This window comes from Leucoraja erinacea, chromosome 8, assembly GCF_028641065.1.
Source record: "Leucoraja erinacea ecotype New England chromosome 8, Leri_hhj_1, whole genome shotgun sequence".
NCBI classification, from domain to species: domain Eukaryota; kingdom Metazoa; phylum Chordata; class Chondrichthyes; order Rajiformes; family Rajidae; genus Leucoraja; species Leucoraja erinaceus.
In genome coordinates, this window is record NC_073384.1 from 6,522,182 (window position 1) to 6,543,654 (window position 21,473).

At 45.4% G+C, this 21,473-nt stretch overlaps 1 protein-coding gene across 4 annotated transcripts in view; it reads right to left on the bottom strand.

The window, feature by feature from the left end:
- Positions 1-12,209: 12,209 nt before the first annotated feature.
- slx4ip (SLX4 interacting protein) overlaps positions 12,210-21,473 on the bottom strand; it is a 97,144-nt gene continuing 87,880 nt past the window's right edge. For 3 of the 4 annotated variants that reach the window (XM_055638928.1, XM_055638930.1, XM_055638929.1), the window contains exons 7-8: positions 18,500-18,597; positions 12,214-13,515 (exon numbers count right to left, since the gene is read on the bottom strand). In XM_055638928.1, the coding sequence (XP_055494903.1) occupies positions 12,651-13,515; positions 18,500-18,597 (963 nt within the window). In that variant the 3' untranslated portion in view covers positions 12,214-12,650. Of the gene's footprint in view, positions 13,516-18,499; positions 18,598-21,473 lie in introns of all 4 variants that reach the window. The other variant, XM_055638927.1, reaches the window with a different exon arrangement.

Here is a 21,473-nt window from a genome sequence, read left to right on the forward strand (position 1 = left end):
CAACCCGATAAATAGGCCCTCAACGGTTCATTTGTAGATGTTGGTAAGAGTTGTTTGGAGACATGCCGAACTTCCTTAGTCTCCTGATGATATCATTGTGGGAATATTTTCCTCATTATTTATAAACAGAAAACATCTAGCATTTCAGTGCTGGAAGGAAATGATTCAAATCTTATCACACGCCTTGAAATGCATGTACCCAATAGAAGAATGAGTGGGGACCTCATTGAGACTTACCGAATAGTGAAAGGCCAGGATAGAGTAGATGTGGAGAGGATGTTTCCACTAGTGGGAGAGTCTAGGACCAGAGGCCGTAGCCTCAGAATTAAAGGACGTACCTTTCGAACGGAGATGAGGAGGAATTTCTTTAGCCAGAGGGTGGTGAATCTGTGGAGTTCATTGCCACAAGACGGCTGTGGAGGCCAAGTCAATGGATATTTTTAAAGCCAAGATTGACAGATTTTTGTTTCAGAAGGAACTGCAGATGCTGGAAAATCAAAGGTAGACAAAAATGCTGGAGGAACTCAGCGGGTGCAGCAGCATCTGTGGAGGGAAGGAAATAGGCAACGTTTCGGGCCGAAACACTTCTCCAGACAGATTTTTGATTAGTACGGGTGTCTGGGGTTATGGGGAGAAGGCAGGAGAATGGGGTTGAGAGGGAGAGGTAAATCAGCCATGATTTAATGGCGGAGTGACTTGATGGGCCGAATGGACTGTAAACGCCTATCTCACCAGGGACTAACTCTACAGAATGTTTTTCCTTCCATTATTTATTATGTAAAAGAATATGTGTGTTATGATTGTGTTTATAATTTGTTTGGTTGTTTTGTTGTTTGTCTTTTGCACAAAAGTCCGCGAGCATTGCCACTTTCATTTCACTGCACATCTCGTATGTGTATGTGACAAATAAACTTGACTTGACTTGACTTGACTTGACTTGGTCTAATCGAGTTTCTAGATCTTATGAACACCTCCCAATTGCCATTGCAGTGAAAGCCATTTTTAATATGATTAATGGACAATCAGTATATTAATTGAGTTTAGTTACGTTGTTTATTATTGTCCCATATACCAAAGTACATTGAAAATCTTTTTTATCGTGTGCTATCCAGCCAGTGAAAAGTCTATAAATGATTACATTCACGTTGTCCACAGTGTACAGATACATGAGGGAATGATTTTACTGCGATGTATAGTACATGTAAACCCCGACTATTGTCAGTGAATTTATTTGTCTTTCTAGTTATACGATCCAGGGATAACTTCCAGACTATTCCGTGGCTCAAAATGTCATAATCATACTTTATTAGCCAAGTATGTTTTGCAAAATGCAGGGGATTTCCAGCATGCCAGTGTTAAAATCGCTAGAGTTTAGAAGATTGAGGGGGGATCTTATAGAAACTTACAAAATTCGGAATGGAAGGGGGAGTTAAAGTGCTGAGCCACCGGGAGATCAGGCTGGTAAATGCGGACCGAGCGGAGGTGTTCGGCGATTAGTTCATCTTGGCATTATGTTTTGCCAGGACGCCGGGGGCCAAAGGGCCTGACACTGTGACGCACTGTTCCATGTTAGTGCAAGTTTCTCATTTTCAATCATCTCACATTTGCAGAATTCCTCCCCTTTGCAACTCCTTCAAGACCAATGGATAGAGTGTGAGTCATCCATCCGTATGGGAAAATCCTGAGACAGTACTGAACTATGAAGAAAAGGGGCATTATATTGAATAATTACTTGGCATAATCCATGCTTTTTGCAGAAGTGAGTCACAGCTCAAACGATTAAAAATAATTTTCGAGCTTAGAGACTGAGAACAGAAACAATATTGTCCTGAGCCATGTGAGATTACACATGCTGGAATATGGAGCAAAGAGCTGCAGATGGTGGGATCTTCAGCAAAAATTGTCTGAGAATATGTACCTTACTTTCACAGGAGGACCAGATTCTCTTGCCCAGTGTGGGGGAATCGTGGACTTAAAGATAGCCGAGTCAGGGGATATGGGGAGAAGGCAGGAACGGGGTACTGATTGTGGATGATCAGCCATGATCACATTGAATGGCGGTGATGGCTCGAAGGGCCGAATGGCCTACTCCTGCACCTGTTGTCTATTGACCAGAGGACATAGAAACATAGAAATTAGGTGCAGAAGTAGGCCATTCGGCCCTTCGAGCCTGCGCCGCCATTCAATATGATCATGGCTGATCATCCAACTCAGTATCCCGTACCTGCCTTCTCTCCATACCCTCTGATCCCCTTAGCCACAAGGGCCACATCTAACTCCCTCTTAAATATAGCCAATGAACTGGCCTCAACTACCCTCTGTGGCAGAGAGTTCCAGAGATTCACATAGGTCGAAGGTGAAGGGGAAAAGATTTAATAGGATTCTGAGGGGTGACTTTTTCCACACAAAGGGTGGTGGGTGTATGGAACAAGCTGGGTCGTTGAGGCTGGGACTATCCCAACATTTAAGAAGCAGTTAGACGGGTACATAGATAGGACCGGGTTTGGAGAGATATGGGCCAAATAGTGTGTGGATGGGACATGTTGGCCGGTGTGGGCAAGTTGGGCCGAAGGGCCTGTTTCCATACTGTATGACGATGACTCTATGACCAAAACTAGTATTTTAGTGTTGGCATGAACAGTAAGTACATTTTATTTATATAGCACGTTTAAATCAACTCGCGTTGAAACCAAAGTGCTTTACATAAAATAAATAATTATGTTTCCGTACATCCATAGAAATCTTTTTTTTTTTTTAATGACACAACACATTATAGAATTCAACATGAACGTCCCCCCACAACAGAATCAAAAATTTCCACTGTGGGGAAAGGCATCAAAAAGTTCATTCCTCTTCCTCTGTGAATCACCCGAGGTCGGGGCCTATTTGTGGCCTCCGCAGCCAGTCCGATGTTTTCAGGCCCTCTTGCCGGAAAGCTGGAACTCTGGCTTCGGGTGAACACGCCTCTGTGGCTTGGAAATGTCTGGAGCGGCCACTTCAACAGAATCCAATAATCCCCCTTCTCCCCTCTCCCCATCAGGATGTCACTTTCTTATCCACAGCTCCATAAGAACAATGTACCCAGGTGAATATGGGACTAAAATAGTGTGGAAACAAAGAATTGCAGGTGCTGGTTTACAAAATAAGATACAAAGTGCTGGAGTAACTCGGGCTGGTCAGGCAGCATCTCTGGAGAACATGGATAGGTGACGTTTCGGATGGGGACACTTCCTCGTGTAAATGGGGTGTGCTCGAATGTAGCTGGTAGCTTTGCTGCCTCACAAGACCAGAGACCTGGGTTCGATTCTGACCTCGGGTGCTGACTGTACGGAGTTTGTATGTTCTCCCCGTGACCTGTGTGGGTTTTCACCGGGTGCTCCAGTTTCCTCCCACAAAGATGTGCAGGTTTGTAGGTTCATTGTCCTCTGCAAATTGTCCCCGGTGTGTTGGATGAGAACTGGTGTACGGGATGATCGTTGGTTGGTACAGACTTTCCACGCTGTATCTCTAAACTAAAGACCCTGTCCCACGGTACGAGTTCATTCCAAGAGCTCTCCCGAGTTTAAAAAAAATCAAACTTGTGGTAAGAATGAACGTAGCGGATACCTCGGAGCTCGGGGACGTCTCTTAGCGGCTCGTAACGCTAACGGCAGGTACTCGGGAAGACTCGCTAACGGCAGGTAAGCACGGGAAGACTCGTGAAGATTTTTCAACTTGTTGAAAAATGTCCACGAGAGCCCCGAGTACCGACGAGTGGCCATTACCGTAAATCTCCGAGTTCGAATCAGGGCAAACTCAGGAGAGCTCACGGAATGAACTCGTACCGTGGGACAGTGCTTTAAACTAAACCTTCAGAAGAAAGGTCCCAACCCGAAATGTCACCTGTCCATTCCCTCCACAGATGCTGCCTGGCCCGCTGTGTTCATAAGGTCATAAGCCATAGGAGCAGAATTAGGCCATTCGGCCAATCAGATGTACTCCGCCATTCAATCATGGCTGATCTATCTCTCCCTCCCTCCTAACCCCATTCTCCTGCCTTCTCCCCGTAACCTCTGACACCCGCACTAATCAAGAATCTGTCTATCTCGGCCTTAAAAATATCCATTGACTTGGCCTCCACAGCCGTCTGTGACAAAGGAACACACAGATTCACCAGCCTCTGACTAAAGTTCCTCCAGCACTTTTGCTCGAGATCCCGGCATCTGCAGTTTCTTGTGTCTCCACTCTATCTTGGTTTGGCTTCATAATGCCACTAGTCTTCTGTGGATATCGCCAGCAATAATCAGCAAATTAAATCACCAGGAGACATCTGTGTCAACACAGAGGGCTATTGATTACAATGGCAGCTGCGTAATGCTTACACAGACTCCAGCCACATGATAGAACTGGCTCTTGCAACTAACTACAGGGCTTACACAAACCTCGACTGGTCAATGGGAAGTTGCATTGAAGGAAACTGAGAGCTTGAATACAAATCGAGTCAAAGAGTCAGGCAGCACTTGTTGTTTACTTTAGGTTAGAGATACAGCGCGGAAACAGGCCCTTCGCACTGACCAGCGATCCCCGCACACTAACACTACCCTACACACACTAGGGGCAATTTGACATTTATACCAAGTCAATTAACCTACAAACCTGCACGTCTTTGGAGTGTGGGAGGAAGCCGAAGATCTTGGAGAAAACCCGCGCAGGTCTCGGGGAGAACGTACAAACTCCGTACAGACAGCACCCGTAGTCAGGATCGAACCCGGGTCTCTGGCGCTGTGAGGCAGTAGCTCTACCCGCTGCGCCACATGTCCCTCAGTGCTCCAGCAGCATCTTCCACCATCCATAAACCTGCACTGCTCCATTACTTAGTAGAAACAAGGAAAGGCAGACGCCTGTGCGTGTGTTTGTTTAACGTGTACTTGATGTTGCGTTCCATGATGCTCACGGACCTTCACAAATCAATCCACTCATTCCGATGGCAAGGGAACCAAGACGATTGGAGCTGATGAACCTGTTGCAGCCTTCATCCGCCTTCACAGCCGTTGAGTTCAAGATGCCACCCTTGCGATCTTGTAGGTTGGAGATTCAGGGGGGATCTTATAGAAACTTACAAAATTCTTAAGGGGTTGGACAGGCTAGATGCAGGAAGATTCCGCCTGATGTTGGGGTCCAGGACAAGGGGTCACAGCTTAAGGATAAGGGGGAATCCTTTCCGAGATGAGAAGAACTTTTTTCACACATCGAGTGGTTAATCTCTGGAATTCTCTGCCGCAGAGGGTAGTTGAGGCCAGTTCATTGGCTATATTTAAGCGGAAGTTAGATGTGGCCCTTGTGGCTAAGGGGATCAGAGGGTATGGAGAGAATCTCAGGATACTGATGGGATGATCACCATGATCAGCCTCAGTGCAGGCTCGAAGGGCGAATGGCCTACTCCTGCACCTATTTTCTATGTTTCCAAAGAGTCTGAATTGATCATCCTCGAAACCCACGGGTGGCCCGAGCAGAAGCTGGTGCTTCCAACGGCATCAATCTCAGGATCATGGGGTCACATGAGCCTCTTCTCCACGATGAGATACACGATCCAAAGAGGCCAATTTCCTTAAACCCATGCCGCTCCGTTACTTAGTAGAAACAACGAAAAGCAGATGCTCGTTCATGCACAAAAGGATTTACCAGTCTGAAGAAAGGGTCCCGAACCTGAAATGTCACCTAAAAGTCAGCGAGCCTTTATTTCAAACAGACAGTAAATAGGTGCAGGAGTAGGCCATTTGGCCCTTCGAGCCAGCACCGCCATTCAATATGATCATGGCTGATCATCCACAATCAGTACTCCGTTCCTGCTATCTCCCCATATATACATTGATTCCGTTAGCCCCAAGAGCTGTATCTAGCTCTCTCTTGAATACATGGACTAACAAATTCCACAAATGTTCTTATTATGTTCAAAAGTTTCAAGAAGACTAGAATATAAGAACAGGGATTTACAAGGCATACCTGAGGAAGGGTATGCTGGTATTAGAGCGAGTCCAGGTGAGGTTTACGGGAATGATCGGGTTAACATATGAGAGTTTGGCAGCACTGGGCCTGTACTCGATGGAGGGGGGGGACCTCATTGAAACTTACCGAATAGTGAAAGGGTTACAGAGAGTGGATGTGGAGAGGATGTTTCCACTTGTGGGAGAGCCTAGGACTAGAGGCCACAGCCTCCGAATTTAAGGCCTAATTCTACTCCTACAACTTGTGAACCTCCTCTCCAATTTAGTTTAGTTCAGAGATACAGCGTGGAAACAGGTCCTTCAGCTCACTGAGGCCACGCTGACCAGCGATCCACGTTACATTAGCACTATTCTACACACTAGGGACAATTTACAATTTTTACCGAACCTGTACGTCTTTGGAGTGTGGGAGGAAACTGGAGCAAGTCAAGTCAAGTCAAGAGAGTTTATCGTCATGTGTCCCAGATAGGACAGTGAAATTCTTGCATTGCTGCCCATGAAAAAGTGGTCACGGGGAGGACGTACAAACTCCGTACAGACAGCACCCGTAGCCAGGATTGAACCCGGGTCTACCGCTGCGCCACCGTTCTGCCTCAACATTCCAAATCGAATCGATTGCCAGACTTTTGAGTGCGTAGCTTTAACCAAGTTTGCAAATACCTTTGCAATTCCCCTCTTCCTTTCTAAATCACTCGTTAAAAACTTACCTCTTGATCAGGTTCTTGAACAGTAAAAAAACACCAATTAAACTACTTGCCCAACTGGTTGCCCAAGAGACTTCGGGCTTTCGTTTTGCACTAATATTGGGGTTGTTTTTTAACGCATTGAATTTTATCTATTGTGTTACCTTTGAATATTATGTTTAGAGACCTGTTTCGTTGCTGCAAGTAAGAATTTCATTGTTCTGTTTTTGGTAAATATCTGGTTTAATTTAGAGATACAGCTCGTAAACAGGCCCCTCGTCTCACCGAGTCTGCGCCGACCAGCGATCCCTGCACTATCCCACACACACTAGGGACAATTTTTAAAAATATCTTCCAAGCCAATTTACCTACAAACCTGTACGTCTTTAGAGTGTGGGAGAAAACCGAAGATTTCGGAGAAAGCCCACACGGGTCACGGGGAGGCCGTACAAACAGCACCCGTAGTCGGGATCGAACCCGGGTCCTCGGCGCTGCAAGCGCTGTAAGGCAGCAACTCTACCACTGCGCCCCTGTGCCGCCATAATTAGGCCTTCTTTCTCATTTGCCACTTACTGTACATAAACGATTAAGAACAGGCCCTTGTTGGAGAACAGAATATATTTTCCAATCTTGAACCAGCATCACCATACAACTCACTGCATTCTAACCATTTAACGATGTAAGCACTACAAGGCTACATTTGAAAAGATTGTTACCATTGGAAACAAAATAAAGATGGCTTGAATCCAAACTATCCAAGGAACGATGCCAACTGCTTTCTACAATAACGCTAAGCTTAACAGGATCATCAGATTTGCAATTAAGCCTTCTTTTTCATCTGCCTCCTGCATAAACGATTATGTACAGCACAAGAACAGGCCCTTTCGTCCCTCGATTTTGTTTGTTTAGTGTTGAGATACAGCGCAGAAACAGGCCCTTCGGCCCACCGAGTCCATGCCGACCGCAAATCTCCCATGCACTAATTCAATCCGACACACGAGGGATGATTTATAGCGGGGCCAACTAACCTGCAAAGCTGCACGTCTTTAGAATGTGGAGGGAAACCGGAGCACCCGGAGAAAACCCACACGGTCACAGAGACAGTGTGCAAACTCTATACAGACAGCACCCCAGGTCAGGATCATATCTGCACCTAACGTGATGCCAAGACCATCACTTATCTGCCTGCACATAACCCTCTGCCTCCATTCCCTGCATATCCCCATGTGCCTATCCGCAAGTATTTTAAAGGCCACTTTAACCACCACCCCTGGCAGTACATTCCAGGCACTCACCATCCTCTGCTCACACAAACTCCTGCCCCACACGTCTACTTCCCCGGACCAACAGAGGCTACGACCTCTGACCAGGAGTGGCCACAGTTTAAGAATAAGGGGCAAGCCATTTAGAACGGAGACGAGGAAACACTTTATCTCACAGAGAGTGGTGAGTCTGTGGAATTCTCTGCCTCAGAGGGCGGTGGAGGCAGGTTCTCTGGATGCTTTCAAGAGAGAGCTAGATAGGGCTCTTAAAATAGCGGAGTCAGGGGATATAGGGAGAAGGCAGGAACGGGGTAGTGATTGGGGATGATCTGCCATGATCACATTGAATGGCGGTGCTGGCTCGAAGGGCCGAATGGCCTACTCCCGCACCTATTGTCTATTGACAGGAGTCCAACGGTACCGGAACGTTCCCCCTAGGCCGCTGAAGGGGGAAAGTTCGGCCACGGAAGTCGGCCATGGGATCGGATCTGCCGGCTCCGGCTGGGCGGAGTTCCAGAACCCCGGCCACAAGTGGGAAAATTCCACCCGCTGATCGGCCATGGAGGTCCAGATGAAGTCGAGATCGGCCCGTATTTTCGGGGGGGTTGGGGGAGGGGGAGAGGGTCCGTCCGGATTAAAGGCTGCCGGTAAATTCGGTGGTGGACCTGTAATAGGATTTCTTTTGCTGTTGGCACATTTGTTATGCGAGTGACGTGGGTCCTCGCAGGCCCTCCCCAGCTTACAAACTCCTGACTTATGTACAGTCCGTACGTACGGACAAGTGTTGGGCGGGAGCCGGTGGGATGGATTTTCCTGCTGCTGTGGAGATCCAGGCATTTAATGCCGATTGGGAACTTGGTACAGGTGCACAACCTTTTATCCGAAAACCTTGGGACCAGACACTTCTCGGATTTCGGAATTTTTCGGCTTTCGGAATGGAAGATTTTTAGCGTAGATTAGGTAGGTAGCGCGGGCGGCTTGGAAAGTCTGGAGCGGCTGCCTCCTCCCCGGAGACCGGGGAATCATTGCAAATCATTGCTTAAATGTTAGTCAGTTAGTTTGGAGGGATTTTATGTGAAAGGGGGGGGTTAATGGGAAATTTTTAATTCTTAGTCCCCTACCTGGTCAGAGAGGCGAGGAGCGGGCAATGCCTTGCCGGGTGACCGTACCGTAAGCTCTGGAGCGCTGTGGCCGCCGACTCCCAACATCGCGGAGCTGGGGCTGCGGGTGTCCGGTCGCAGACGGCACTGGATTTGGAGCGCCGCGGAGCCAGGGATCGATTTCGCCGGGGTCCGAGCTCCAACCGGCGCCGCCCGCAGCCCCAGCTCCGCGATGTTGGGAGTTGGCGGCCACAGCGATCCGGAGATTACGGCACGGCGACCCGGAAAGGCATTGCCCGACCCGCGCCTCTCCGACCAAGTAGGGGACTAAAAATTAAAGTTTGTCCCTTCAACACCCCCACTTCCACCCCCACCCCCACTCCCACCCCGACCACCACCACCACGACCACATAAAAGCCCTCCAAACTAACTGACTAACATTTAAGCAATGATTTACAGATGTTTAATTATCTCCCCGGTCTCCGGGGAGGAGGCAGCCGCTACAGTAGTACAGACCTAGGTTGACCGTGGGTCGTTTCGGGTCAACCAAGTTGACGTTGGCGCCAAACGCGAGCTTTGGTGCGCAGACGACATCCTGGAAAAAATGTCCGGTTTTCGGAGCTTTCCGGTTTCCGGAATTTCGGATAAAAGGTTGTGCACCTGTACATGGCCGGGTTTCCTACTTGCGAACTGTCCGGGTTATGAACAGATCAGTGACAGAACCTAGCTGCAAACTGGGGACAACCACTGTCTAGAAACAAACAACTACCGACACTGGCCTATACTAAAGATAGGCACAAAGTACTGGAATAGCTCAGCAGGCCAGATAGCATCTCTGGAGAAAACGTATCAGTAAGATTTTGGGTCGAGACCCTTCTGTAGTCTGAAGAAGAGTTCTGACCCGAAACGTCACCTGTCTATTTTCTCCAGAGGTGCTGCCTGACCTGCTGAGTTAATCCAGTATTTCATGCCTATCTTTGACAACCTCTATCTAGTCGGTGGCCCCATAGCAGTAGCGTCCACATCACGGGGCTGGGAACTGGAAGTATCCCAAGCTAATTCTACTACCACCATCATCTATTGCAACAAATGACGGCTCCCACTGATTATCGCCAGAAGCTTGCGTCCTTTTCAGGACGGACGATGACAGCGAGGTCAACATTTGTAACAAGATAGACATGAAAAGAAGAAGATCCAGTAGGCGGTGAATCTGTGGAATTCATTGTCACAGTCGGCGGCAGAGGCAGTCACTAGAAGTGTTTAAGGTAGAGAAAGATTCTTGCAAAGTACGGGTGTCAGGGGTTATGGGGAGAAGGCAGGAGGATGGGGTTGGGTGGGGGGGGGGAGAGATAGGTGCTGGCCTGAAGGGCCGAATGACCTACCCCTGTACCTAATGTCTATTGTATAGATCAGCCGTGATTGAATGGCGGAGTGGACGATGGGCCGAATGGCCTAATTCTGCTCCCAGCACTTATGAACTATGAACATGAGAAAAAGAATGGGTGACATTTTGGGTCAAGACCCCTCTTTAGTCCGAAGAAGAGGTCCGACCCGAAACATCACCTGTCCATTTTCTCCAGAGGTGCTGCCTGACCAGCTGAGTTACTCTAGCATTTTGTGCCTATCTTTGACAACCTCGATGCAGTAGGTGGTGAATCTGTGGAATTCATTGCCACAGTTGGCGGTGGAGGCCAAGTCATTGGGGATTTGTAAAGCGGAGATTGATAAGTTATTGATTAGTAAAGGCGTCAAAGATTACAGGGAGAATGCAAGAAAATGGGATTGAGAGGGAACAATAGATCAGCCATGATAGAATGGTAGAGAAGACTCAAGGAGCAGAATGGCCTAATTTTACTCCTATGTTTTAAGGTCTTATAGTAGACATAAATGTACTAGATATAGCAGGCCAACTACATTTGGGGCAAATTCCAATGTAATTAACTATTAAAAATGTTAAATTGTAGTTACATCGCAGAAACAGGCCCTTCGGCCAATTGAGTCCACTCCGACCAACAATCCCCAATACACTAACATTAAATCATCCTACACATGAGGGACAATTTTACAACTTACTGAAGCCAATTAGCCCACAAACCTGTAAGTCTTTGGAGTGTGGGAGGAATCTGGAGACACCGGAGAAAACCCACGCAGGTCACAGGGAGAAGGTACAAACTCCGTACAGAGAGTGCCCGTAGACAGGATCGAACCTGGGTCCCCGGCGCTGCGAGGCAGCAACTCTACCGCTGCGCCACTGGTGTAAGTTGGTGATAGAAATATTTCTTTGCAGCTATATCATCAAACTATGATGAATATAAAGACTATGGTTCATCAGGTTTTTCAGGTCTACCGGTAATAAAGACCAAAATACAAGTTGGATCATTTTATAGTGATAGATGAATGCATAACGCAAATTCGGAGAGAAAAGCGTAAACCGCAGTGGTGAACACTTCATGTCTTTCTAACTTTAGTCAACTCCAATTATGTCTTAATTGAACATTGTTAGTGTAATTAGTGAACATTATAATGTCATAAAACACCATGTTTATTTCATCAAACCTCTCCTTGCAGCAAGAACAAACCTTGAGGGGTGAATTTTAGCACAGAACAGGAACGAGCTCTTCAGCCCACAATGTTCGTGCCGAACATTATGCCAAGTTAAGCTGATCTAATCTGCCTGCACGTGATCCAATATCCCTCTACTCCCTGCATTTCCATGTGCCTATCTAAAAGCCTCTTTAACGCCGCAATCGTATTTGCCTCCACCACCACCTCTGGCAATGCTCGCACCACTCTCTGTAAAAAAACATGCCCCGCACATCTCCATTACACTTTCCCCTTCCCACCTGCTAGCTGGACATTTCCACCCTGGGAAAAAAAGGTTGTGATTGTCTACCTTATAGGACTCTCATAATTTGATATACTTCTATCAACTCCCCCCCATAACCGCCAACGAACGTCCCAGCGAAAACAATCCATGTCTACCAGACCTCTTGCTGCCTGGAGCTGAAGCACTCTAATCCAGGCAGCGTTCTGGTAAACCTGCTCTGCACCCTCTCCAAAACCTCGATATCTTTCTTGTCATGGGGCAACCAGAACTACACGCAACACTTCAAATGCGTCCTGACTAAAGTCCTATAGAGCTGCCTTGATGTCGCGTGAAAACCAAATAAGAGGATAGACAGTTTGCAAATCTATAGACACTTTAATTGTAAAGTACGAAATGAAACAATTTAGAGAATAGCAAATATATATGACACATTAGATAGCCAAAAATATAATAACGTATACACTGTAGGCAGTCATTTAGAAGTCAATATTAATACTATTAAAATCAAATTGGACAGTTTTATGGATAACAAAATATGATCCCCATTATTAATCAAGACTATGAAAAGAAGATTGAACTAAATTAAAAGTAAGCAGTTTAGACAGTCTTGAATTTATCATTAGCTTACAGGTCAAATAACAGGAGCAAGGCTGTTGGCATCTCAGCAGTTGTAGAAGAGAGATGTGCTTTTTGGATTAGTTTATTATTTGGTTTAGTTTTATAAAGTAAGGTACAAATGCACACCATTCATTGTCTCCTGTAACATGCAAACACTAACTGCCAACCAGTGGAAACTATCTCAGGGCAACATCTTCACTCCTGAGAGCTCCAGCCTTTTTTGGCCTTCGAAGTCTTGATGTTCTTGGCACATTTTCTTTCCTTGAATTGCCTTTCATCAATGCCGTGCTGGAGGCCGAGCTCTGAGACTCAGAACGTGAATGACTTGGAGGTGGCACCTCTGAACCTGCCGCCGGCTTGTTCTGCGTGGTTAATCTTCTCCTTTTGTGTTTATTCACATGACAGAAGTCTTGGGGGGAACTGAGTGTGGAAAGCAAGTATCCACCTGCGTCTCTGCTGGCGAGGACGAGGCAGTCTGCTTTACCTTTAACTGACCTCTTAGAATGGGAACTCGTTTTTACTGGCATTTTTCTCCTCGGTGGTTTTCTTAAAGACTCGGGAGAGTTCATCTCCACTGTGGCTTGGACGGGAGATGGAGGGGACCCTCCAGAAATGACCCTGACGGCACAATTTGTTCCACTCTGAGCAGAGACCCTCCTTGGCGTAGTTTGTGTTTTTTTGTTTACTCCGTTTTGTTTGAGATTCGGCAGTGCTGACTCACCCACATCCCCAGTGCTTTTCAAACCCGCCTTCAGCTGCTGAATAGATCGAGGAGGCTGATGGCAGCTCTGTGGCGCTGGCTGGCTCCTGTTGATATATTCTTCCAGTTTTATGGCAGGAAGCAATAACTCGCTTTGAACTGAGTTCAGACAATCTTCTTTTCCACCATTATTTACATCCTGAATCTCACGGCTCAAATCCACAGCAGGTTGGGCTGCATTTTGCTCATCTTCTGTTGCACTAGGCAGTGCTTTTGTCAAGGAATCTCCCGAGTCAGCTTTGCTTAGGCTTTCCATTTTTGGGCAGCAACTTTTTTTAACACTGCAAAAGGAATATTGTGAATGAATTAATATATTCATTATCATCAAGTCCCAAGGTTATAGATTCAAATGTTCCATATTTCCCCACTCAAAGTATATGAATGTCAATCTTAAATTTCCATTGCACGCAGCTCAGATATTTCCAGCTGAGAAAACGAATCCTGATTTCATGTCAATTTTATATTAAGCACAAAAGCAAAAGCAGGAAGTACGGTTTGTGAGGTTAATAAGGAAAAGGTTATTTCTGAAATGAGCCAAAAAGATTCCTTCCTGTACGATACTGCCTGCTTACGCTGATAACGTTTAGTTTAAAAAAAAACTTTTAGTTTTTTTGCTTTTTAGTTTTACAGAGAGTGTAGAAACAGGCCCTCCGGTCCACCGAGTCCACCTAGCTCTATGTTATCACAGTTTCGCATCCACTCCCTACGCAATTTACAGCAGCCATTTAATCTACGAACCCGCACGTCTTAGGGATGGGGGAGGAAACCTGAGCACCGGGAGAAAACCCACGCAGGTCCCAGGGAGAACCTGCAAACTCCACATAGACAGCACCCGTAGTCAGGATCGAACCCGGGTTTCTGGCGCAGTGAGACAGCATCTCTACCGCTGTGCCACCGTGCCACCATTTTATTCCTTACTTTAGTGGACCAATTAGCAACGTCAACATTTATGAATCCGGAATCTCTCTTTAATGGGAAAACTATGTTCCGATAAGGACATGACCTAACATGATTCTGGTGAAACCAGATGCCCTGACACAAGTACGCTGTATTTTGAGAACCTGTGCAGCCATCCATAGGAGAAGCTTATTTTGTGGTTCATCTATTTCCAGATGAGTCTATCGAGCATTGACAAGATTTAACTTGTTGCTTTACCTACTTGGGTGTATCGCATGGAAATTGAAGAATAAGTACTTCAATAGTACAGGGTGGCAGACTGGCGCAGTTGGTAGAGCTGCTGCCTCACTGCGCCAGAGACTAAGGTTCGATCCTGAGCTCAGGTGCTGTCAGTGTGGAGTTTGCACGTTCTCCCTATGACCATGTGGGTTTCCTCCAGGTGCTCCTGTTTCCTCCCACATCCCAAAGACGTAGAGTTTCATGTTAATTGCCCTCTGTAAAATTGACCCTAATGTGCAGACAGTCGGATGACATGGAACTAATGTGAATGAGTGACCAAAGGTTGTCGTGGACTAAGTGGGGGGAAAAAGGCCTATTTCCATGTAATGAAAATGAACTGCAGATGGTGGTTTATACCAAAGACAGACACAAAATGATGGAGTACCTCAGCTGGTCAGGCAGCTTCTCTGGAGAAAATGGATAGGTGACATTTTGGATCGGGACACTTCTTCAGACATCCTAAATTGAGTCTGAAAAAGTGCCCTGACCCGAAACATCAACTATCCATCTTCTCCACAGATGCTGCTGTGACTTGCGTGGGTTTTCTCCGAAATCTTCGGTTTCTTCCCACACTCCAAAGACGTACAGGTTTGTAGGTTAATTGGCTTGGTAAATGTAAAAATTGTCACTAGTAGGTGTAGGATAGAGTTAATGTGCAGGGATCGCAGGTCGGCGCGGATCTGGCGGGCCAAAGCGCCTGTTTCTGCGCTGTATATCTAAACTAAACTAAATCTGCCGAGTTACTCCAGCAATTTATATCATTTTTTGTATTAACCAGCATCCGCATTCCTTTTTTTTCCCACAAGGAAAAGATTGGTGCGTTTACTGTACTCAGGTTTAATTTAATGAAATAAAGAGATACCCTATTACTGTAGGTCTGAACTACATTGGTTATTATGGAACTCAATGTGGAAAAAGGAAAGGAAAATGGAAAATCTTGGTTTGGAGGCTAGAATTAGTTGCGATGATAGATGGATGTTTGGCACATTTAATGATCACGTTATAAAAATTATTTCTATGGTCCAGTTTATGATCATTGTGAGGCAGCACAGTGGCGCAGCGGTAGAGTTGCTGCCTCGCATCACCAGAGAAAGGGGTTCGATCCCGATTACGGGTGCTGTCTGTGAGGAGTTTGTACGCTCTCCCTGTGGCCCCGTGGGGTTTTTTCCCCAGGTGTTCCGTTTCCTCCCATACCCCAAAGACATGCAGGTTTGTAGGTTAATTGACTTCTGTAAATTATCCCTAGTGCGTAGGATAGAACTGCTGTGTGGGTGATTGATGGTCGGCGCGGACTTGATGGAACAGCAGCAGAGCTTCTGCCTTTCAGCGCCAGACACCTGGGTTCAATCCTGACTACGTGTGCTGTCTGTGCGGGGTTTGTGCGTTCTCCCGGTGTCTGCGTGGGATTTCTCCAGGTGCTCCGGATTCCTCCCGCGTCCCGAGTTTGTCGTTTCCTGAGTTTTGCAAGTGCAAGTTTGTAGTTTAAATTGTCCTCTGTAAAGTGTGTGGGATGCGAAAGTGGGGGAACGGAGAACTAGCGCGCGGGTAATTGTTGGTTGGCATGGACATGGTGGGGCCGAAGGGCCAGTTTCCACGTTGTAACTCTAAACTCAACTGTTACAAATTTATTTTACTATAATTTAGAACGGAAGATGAGCTCATCGCCATTTCAGGAAGGAGACAAAAGAACCTCCAAATGATCCTAAATGGAAAAGCTGTCGCTCTTTTTTTCATTCACATGCCTTTGCAGCCACTCTCCCTGACCTTTGCAAAGGTAGTTTAAGAAACATATCAAGCAGAGGTTTATGAAATAGCCTACAGTCATCATGTGCAACAGATTTAAGGCTCGATTAATTAATGTATAAATCCTAACTTTGTCCCAGCAAATTCATACTGGAAGACGATTTCTAACCTGCGAACACTTCAAATCAACACCAAACTTTAATCAATTTCAAATAGTTTTCATGAGGGAAAAAACCCCAACTAGACATCTCAAAATATGTCACTGGTTAATCATTAGTCTGAGTCGGTTTAGAAATTAAGGATTTACAGCATTCTTCACTCACATCTGGGATTGGAGCCAAAATAATCATAGGGATAGTGACCCATAACAGAAACACAGTCTTAATGGAAGATGTACAAGTTTGGGTAATTCTGTACTTAGAGAGTCAAAATGTAGATACAAGGAGCTGCAGATGCTGGATTACACAAAACAAAACACAAAAAGATACTAGTGCAGGGGTGGGGAACCTTTTCATGTTGGAATGCCGCATTAAGTTAGCTGTAATCTAATAAAGACCGCATCCAAGAAACTTAAATTAGATATACTTCAAAATGTACATTATTTTGTTAAAATCTAACTACTATGTACTAACTTCAAGAAAATGAAAAAATGTTGTTAATTCTAAAGTTAACTAACCTTTTAATGTCTTTGTTGTGACTGCTTTTTTGTGGGAGATTAACACACAATCTAGAGTCGCATTAGAACTAAATCATGAGCATAACTGGTGTTAAAATAGCCCTCATGACTTACTAATGTATTAAATGTGGCCGTCAGTCGGGGAGGATTATTTTGTTGAATCTTCTTTTACTCTTTGGTATTTTAAATACGTTCATTTTAAGATTAAAATAAAAATAATAAAAGACGAACAAAAACATATTAATAAAATAAAAATAAAAGGATTTGTCCTACAAAATTTGGATTCATTCAAAAGGCCGCTCTTAATGTTATAGAAGGAATGTATTTCTTTGGAGTCTGGGAGGGAACCCGAGGGCCCGGAGTAAACCCACGCGGTCACAGGGAGAATGTATAAACTCCATGCAGGCAGCAGCCGTAGTCAAAGTCGAACCTGGGGCTCTGACGCTGTAACGCAGCAACTCTACTGCTGTGCCACCGTGCCGCCCCAACAAGTAAAACAGTCTCTGGTAAATCCAACTTTAGACAAAAGTCCAATGAGGAATGGAATACGATTTCTAAGAGCTGCCAAGGTAGGGGAATATACAGCCTTTTGTACGTTTTACAGTTTGTTAAACAGTAAATTAATATGCCTGAGCAGGAGAGATATTAATCTGTAATTGTATTTAGTCTCTTCGACTGCCGGCAATAAAAGTTAAAGTTGACTTTGTCTGTGTGAAGCACTTTGGAATGTTTTGGCTATATTAAGCAGATCATAAAATTCAACATTTTTTACAAACATGAAACTTTCAAATTAAAAAGCTGATGAGATTATCCATATTAAAAAATTGCAAGCTCAAACACTGGAAAGAAAGCAGAGTAGTATCTAGAAAATCTTTGATTAGCACGGGTGTCAGAGGTTATGGGGAGAAGGCAGGAGAATGGGGTTGAGAGGGAAAGATAGATCAGCTGTGATTGAATGGTGGAGAAGACTCGATGGGCCGAATGGCGTAATTCTGCCCCTATCACTTATGAACGCTCTCTGATTGGTGTCAGGAAGGAGGAAGGAAAATAAAACGACAATAATATGGACCAAATAAAATGAGAGGCTGAACTATTTGCCAAGGAAATTGAAGTACTGTATATCTCTAATGAGAATCAGTGGAAAGGTATTCTCAAATGCATGGAATTTATTTGGGTAGCTTTTTTCATTTTACCTAATCTCGCTACATAGAAAATGCTGGATGTCGACACAAATTTAAAAAATAATAATTTAATGCTCCATTTCAACACTGCTAAATTAGCATTTATTTTAGCAAAGGCAAGATTTTCAGGCTAGTTTTCATTTAGAGATACAGTGCGGCAACAGGCCCTTCGGCCCATCGAGTCTGTACCGACCAGCGATCGACGCACACTAGCACTATCCTATACACGAGGGACAATTTACCATTTTACAGAAACCACCAAATTCGTACGTCTTTGGAGTGTGGGAGGAAACCGGAGCATCCGGAGAAAACCCATGTAGGTCAAAGTACAAACTCTGTACAGACACCAACCCGTGGTCAGGATCGAACTTGGATCTCTGGCGCTGTAAGGCAGCAACTCGACCGCTGCGCCACCGTGCCGCCCTTATTATAACTAGTTATTTTATAGTCAAGGTATAATACATGTCCAATTCATGTGGTGATACATACATTTGCTTCAAAGTTTCCTTCTTCTTCTGGATTGAGATGGAGGCATCGCTGAACTCTGATTCACCAATAAAGTATTCTGAAGTTCCATGCTTAGCACCCTGTTAAAGACACGAGGCATTTCATTAAGAAAAATAGGCAAACTGATGGAATGTAGTGACATTTCTATACGACAATTGCTTATCATGTTGAAACAAGGAACTGCAGATGCTAATTTACACAAAAAGACACAGTGCTGGAGTATCTCAGTGGGTCAGGCAGCATCTCTTGAGAACATGGATGGGCGACGTTTTGGGTCGGGACCCTTCTTCAGACTCCTTGAGATATCTCGTCAGAAGGAGAGAACCGACCTGAAACGTCACCTATCCGTGTTCTGCAGCGATGCAGCCTGACCCGCTGAGTTACTGCAGCACTTTGAGTCTTTTTTTTTATAGCACCATGTAATAAATGAAACACTTCCCATGAGTCAATTGCAGTCAACAGGTATATGATTGAAATCATCATATGGTGATTTTCTATCATGAAAAGGGAAGATGAAACGATACTTTTTAGACTTTATACTTTAGAAATGCAGTGCAGAAACAGGCCCTTCGACCCACTAAGTCCATGCCGACCAACAATAACCTCGTACACGAGCACTATTCTACACACTAGGGACAATGATCTAATTTTACCGAAAGCCAATTAACCTCCAAACCTGTACGTCTTTGGAATGTGGGAGGGAAGCTAAAGCACCCGGAGAAAACTCACGCGGTCACGGGGAGAACGGACAAACGTCGTACAGACAGAAACAGGCCCTTCAGCCCACCGAGTCCATATCGACCAGCGATTCCACACACTAGCACTATCCTACACACACTAGGGACAATTTACACTTTTACCAGGCCTAAAAAACCTACACGTCTTTGGAGTGTGGGAGGAAACCAGAGCACCAGGAGAAAACCCACGTAGGTCATAGGGAGAAGGTACAAACTCCGTACAGACAGCGCTCGTAGTCAGGATTGAACCCGGTTCTCTGGTGCTAAGAGGCAGCAACTCTACCGCTGCTGCACCATGCCGCCCCAAAGTTAAAAAAAAAGTCACTTATAAATTACAAAAAGAGTAGAACTGCTCTGGCTGAACAGGTTTGTGATGACTTGAATGGGATATATTCCATTTCAAAGTACTTATTACCTTGTGCCTTTTCTTAAAGATAATTAAAAGCCTTGAGTGTTGGCACCAGTTGTAGAGCACTGGTTGTACAGCACTCAACTAAATCAGTTTCATTTGGCTGCATGCCACACCACCATTCCAGCTGATGCAAGGCAAATCCTAATGCTCACGTTTCCATTATCTTCAAATAATTTAACTCGATTTATTGCCAGCAATAGAATTTTAGAAACACTAAATGAAATTATTTTTAACAATGCGATGGTGCTCCTCACCAAGAACAATCGCTTTTGGTTCCAGTGGTATTTTCTCCCATTTCGCCCACAGTTGTCTTTTATGTCATACTGTCAGGCTTCTTCAGACTGAAAGGGATAAAAATTATCCTGAAGAGCTTAATGGAGCTAAACTGTAACACTGGGCGGCACGGTGGCGCAGTGGTAGAGTTGTTGCCTTTCATCGCCAGAGACCCAGGTTCGATCCCGACTACGGGCGCTGTCTAAGGATAAGGGGGAAATCCTTTAAAACCGAGATGAGAAGAACTTTTTTCACACAGAGAGTGGTGAATCTCTGGAACTCTCTGCCACAGAGGGTAGTTGAGGCCAGTTCATTGGCTATATTTAAGAGGGAATTAGATGTGGCCCTTGTGGCTAAGGGGATCAGGGGGTATGGAGAGAAGGCAGGATACTGAGTTGGATGATCACCAATGATCATATTGAATGGCGGTGCAGGCTCGAAGGGCCGAATGGCCTACTCCTGCACCTAATTTCTATGTTTCTATGAACAGTTTGTATGCCCCCCCCCCGCCGTGACCACGTGGGATTTCTCCGGGTGCTCCGGTTTCTACCCACACTCCAAAGACCAAAGGGAGACTAATTGGCTTCCGTAAAATTGTAAATTGTTTGTCCCTAGTGTTAGTGTATGAGGTGATCAGTGGGCCGATGGGTCTGTTTCCATGCTGCATCTCCAAAGTCTAAGGTCTAAAGACTAAAATGCACCAATTCTGTGACATAGTTACAAGGCATATCTCTGCACAATCACCTCAAGTACCTATCGACCTCGACGTAAGGCTTACAACCCAGCGGTATGAACACTGAATTCTCTAATCCTAATGTCCATGCTGCCCCCTCTCTCTTTCCTGTGCCCTAGCCACCCCCGCTCCCTCTCTCTGGCTTTATTCACACTTCCTCTCCTTATCCGACAACCTTTTATTCCTTTTCACCTCTAGTTTTTGTCACTTACATCACCCATCTGCAAACACTTGTCAGGCTTTGTCCCACCCCACCTTTCTGCCCCCTCCCCTAACACAATCAGTCCGAAGAAGGTTCCTGGCCCATCACCTGCCCATTCCCTACACAGATAGAAACATAGAAATTAGGTGCAGGAGTAGGCCATTCGGCCCTTCGAGCCTGCACCGCCATTCAATATGATCATGGCTGATCATCCAACTCGGTATCCCGTACCTGCCTTCTCTCCATACCCTCTGATCCCCTTAGCCACAAGAGCCACATCTAACTCCCTCTTAAATATAACCAATGAACTGGCCTCGACTACCCTCTGCGGCAGAGAGTTCCAGAGATTCACCACTCTCTGTGTGAAAAAAGTTCTTCTCATCTCGGTTTTAAAGGATTTCCCCCTTATCCTTAAGCTGTGACCCCTTGTCCTGGACTTCCCCAACATTGGGAGCAATCTTCCTGCATCTAGCCTGTCCAACCCCTTAAGAATTTTGTAAGTTTCTATAAGATCCCCTCTCAATCTCCTAAATTCTAGAGAGTATAAACCAAGTCTATCCAGTCTTTCTTCATAAGACAGTCCTGACATCCCAGGAATC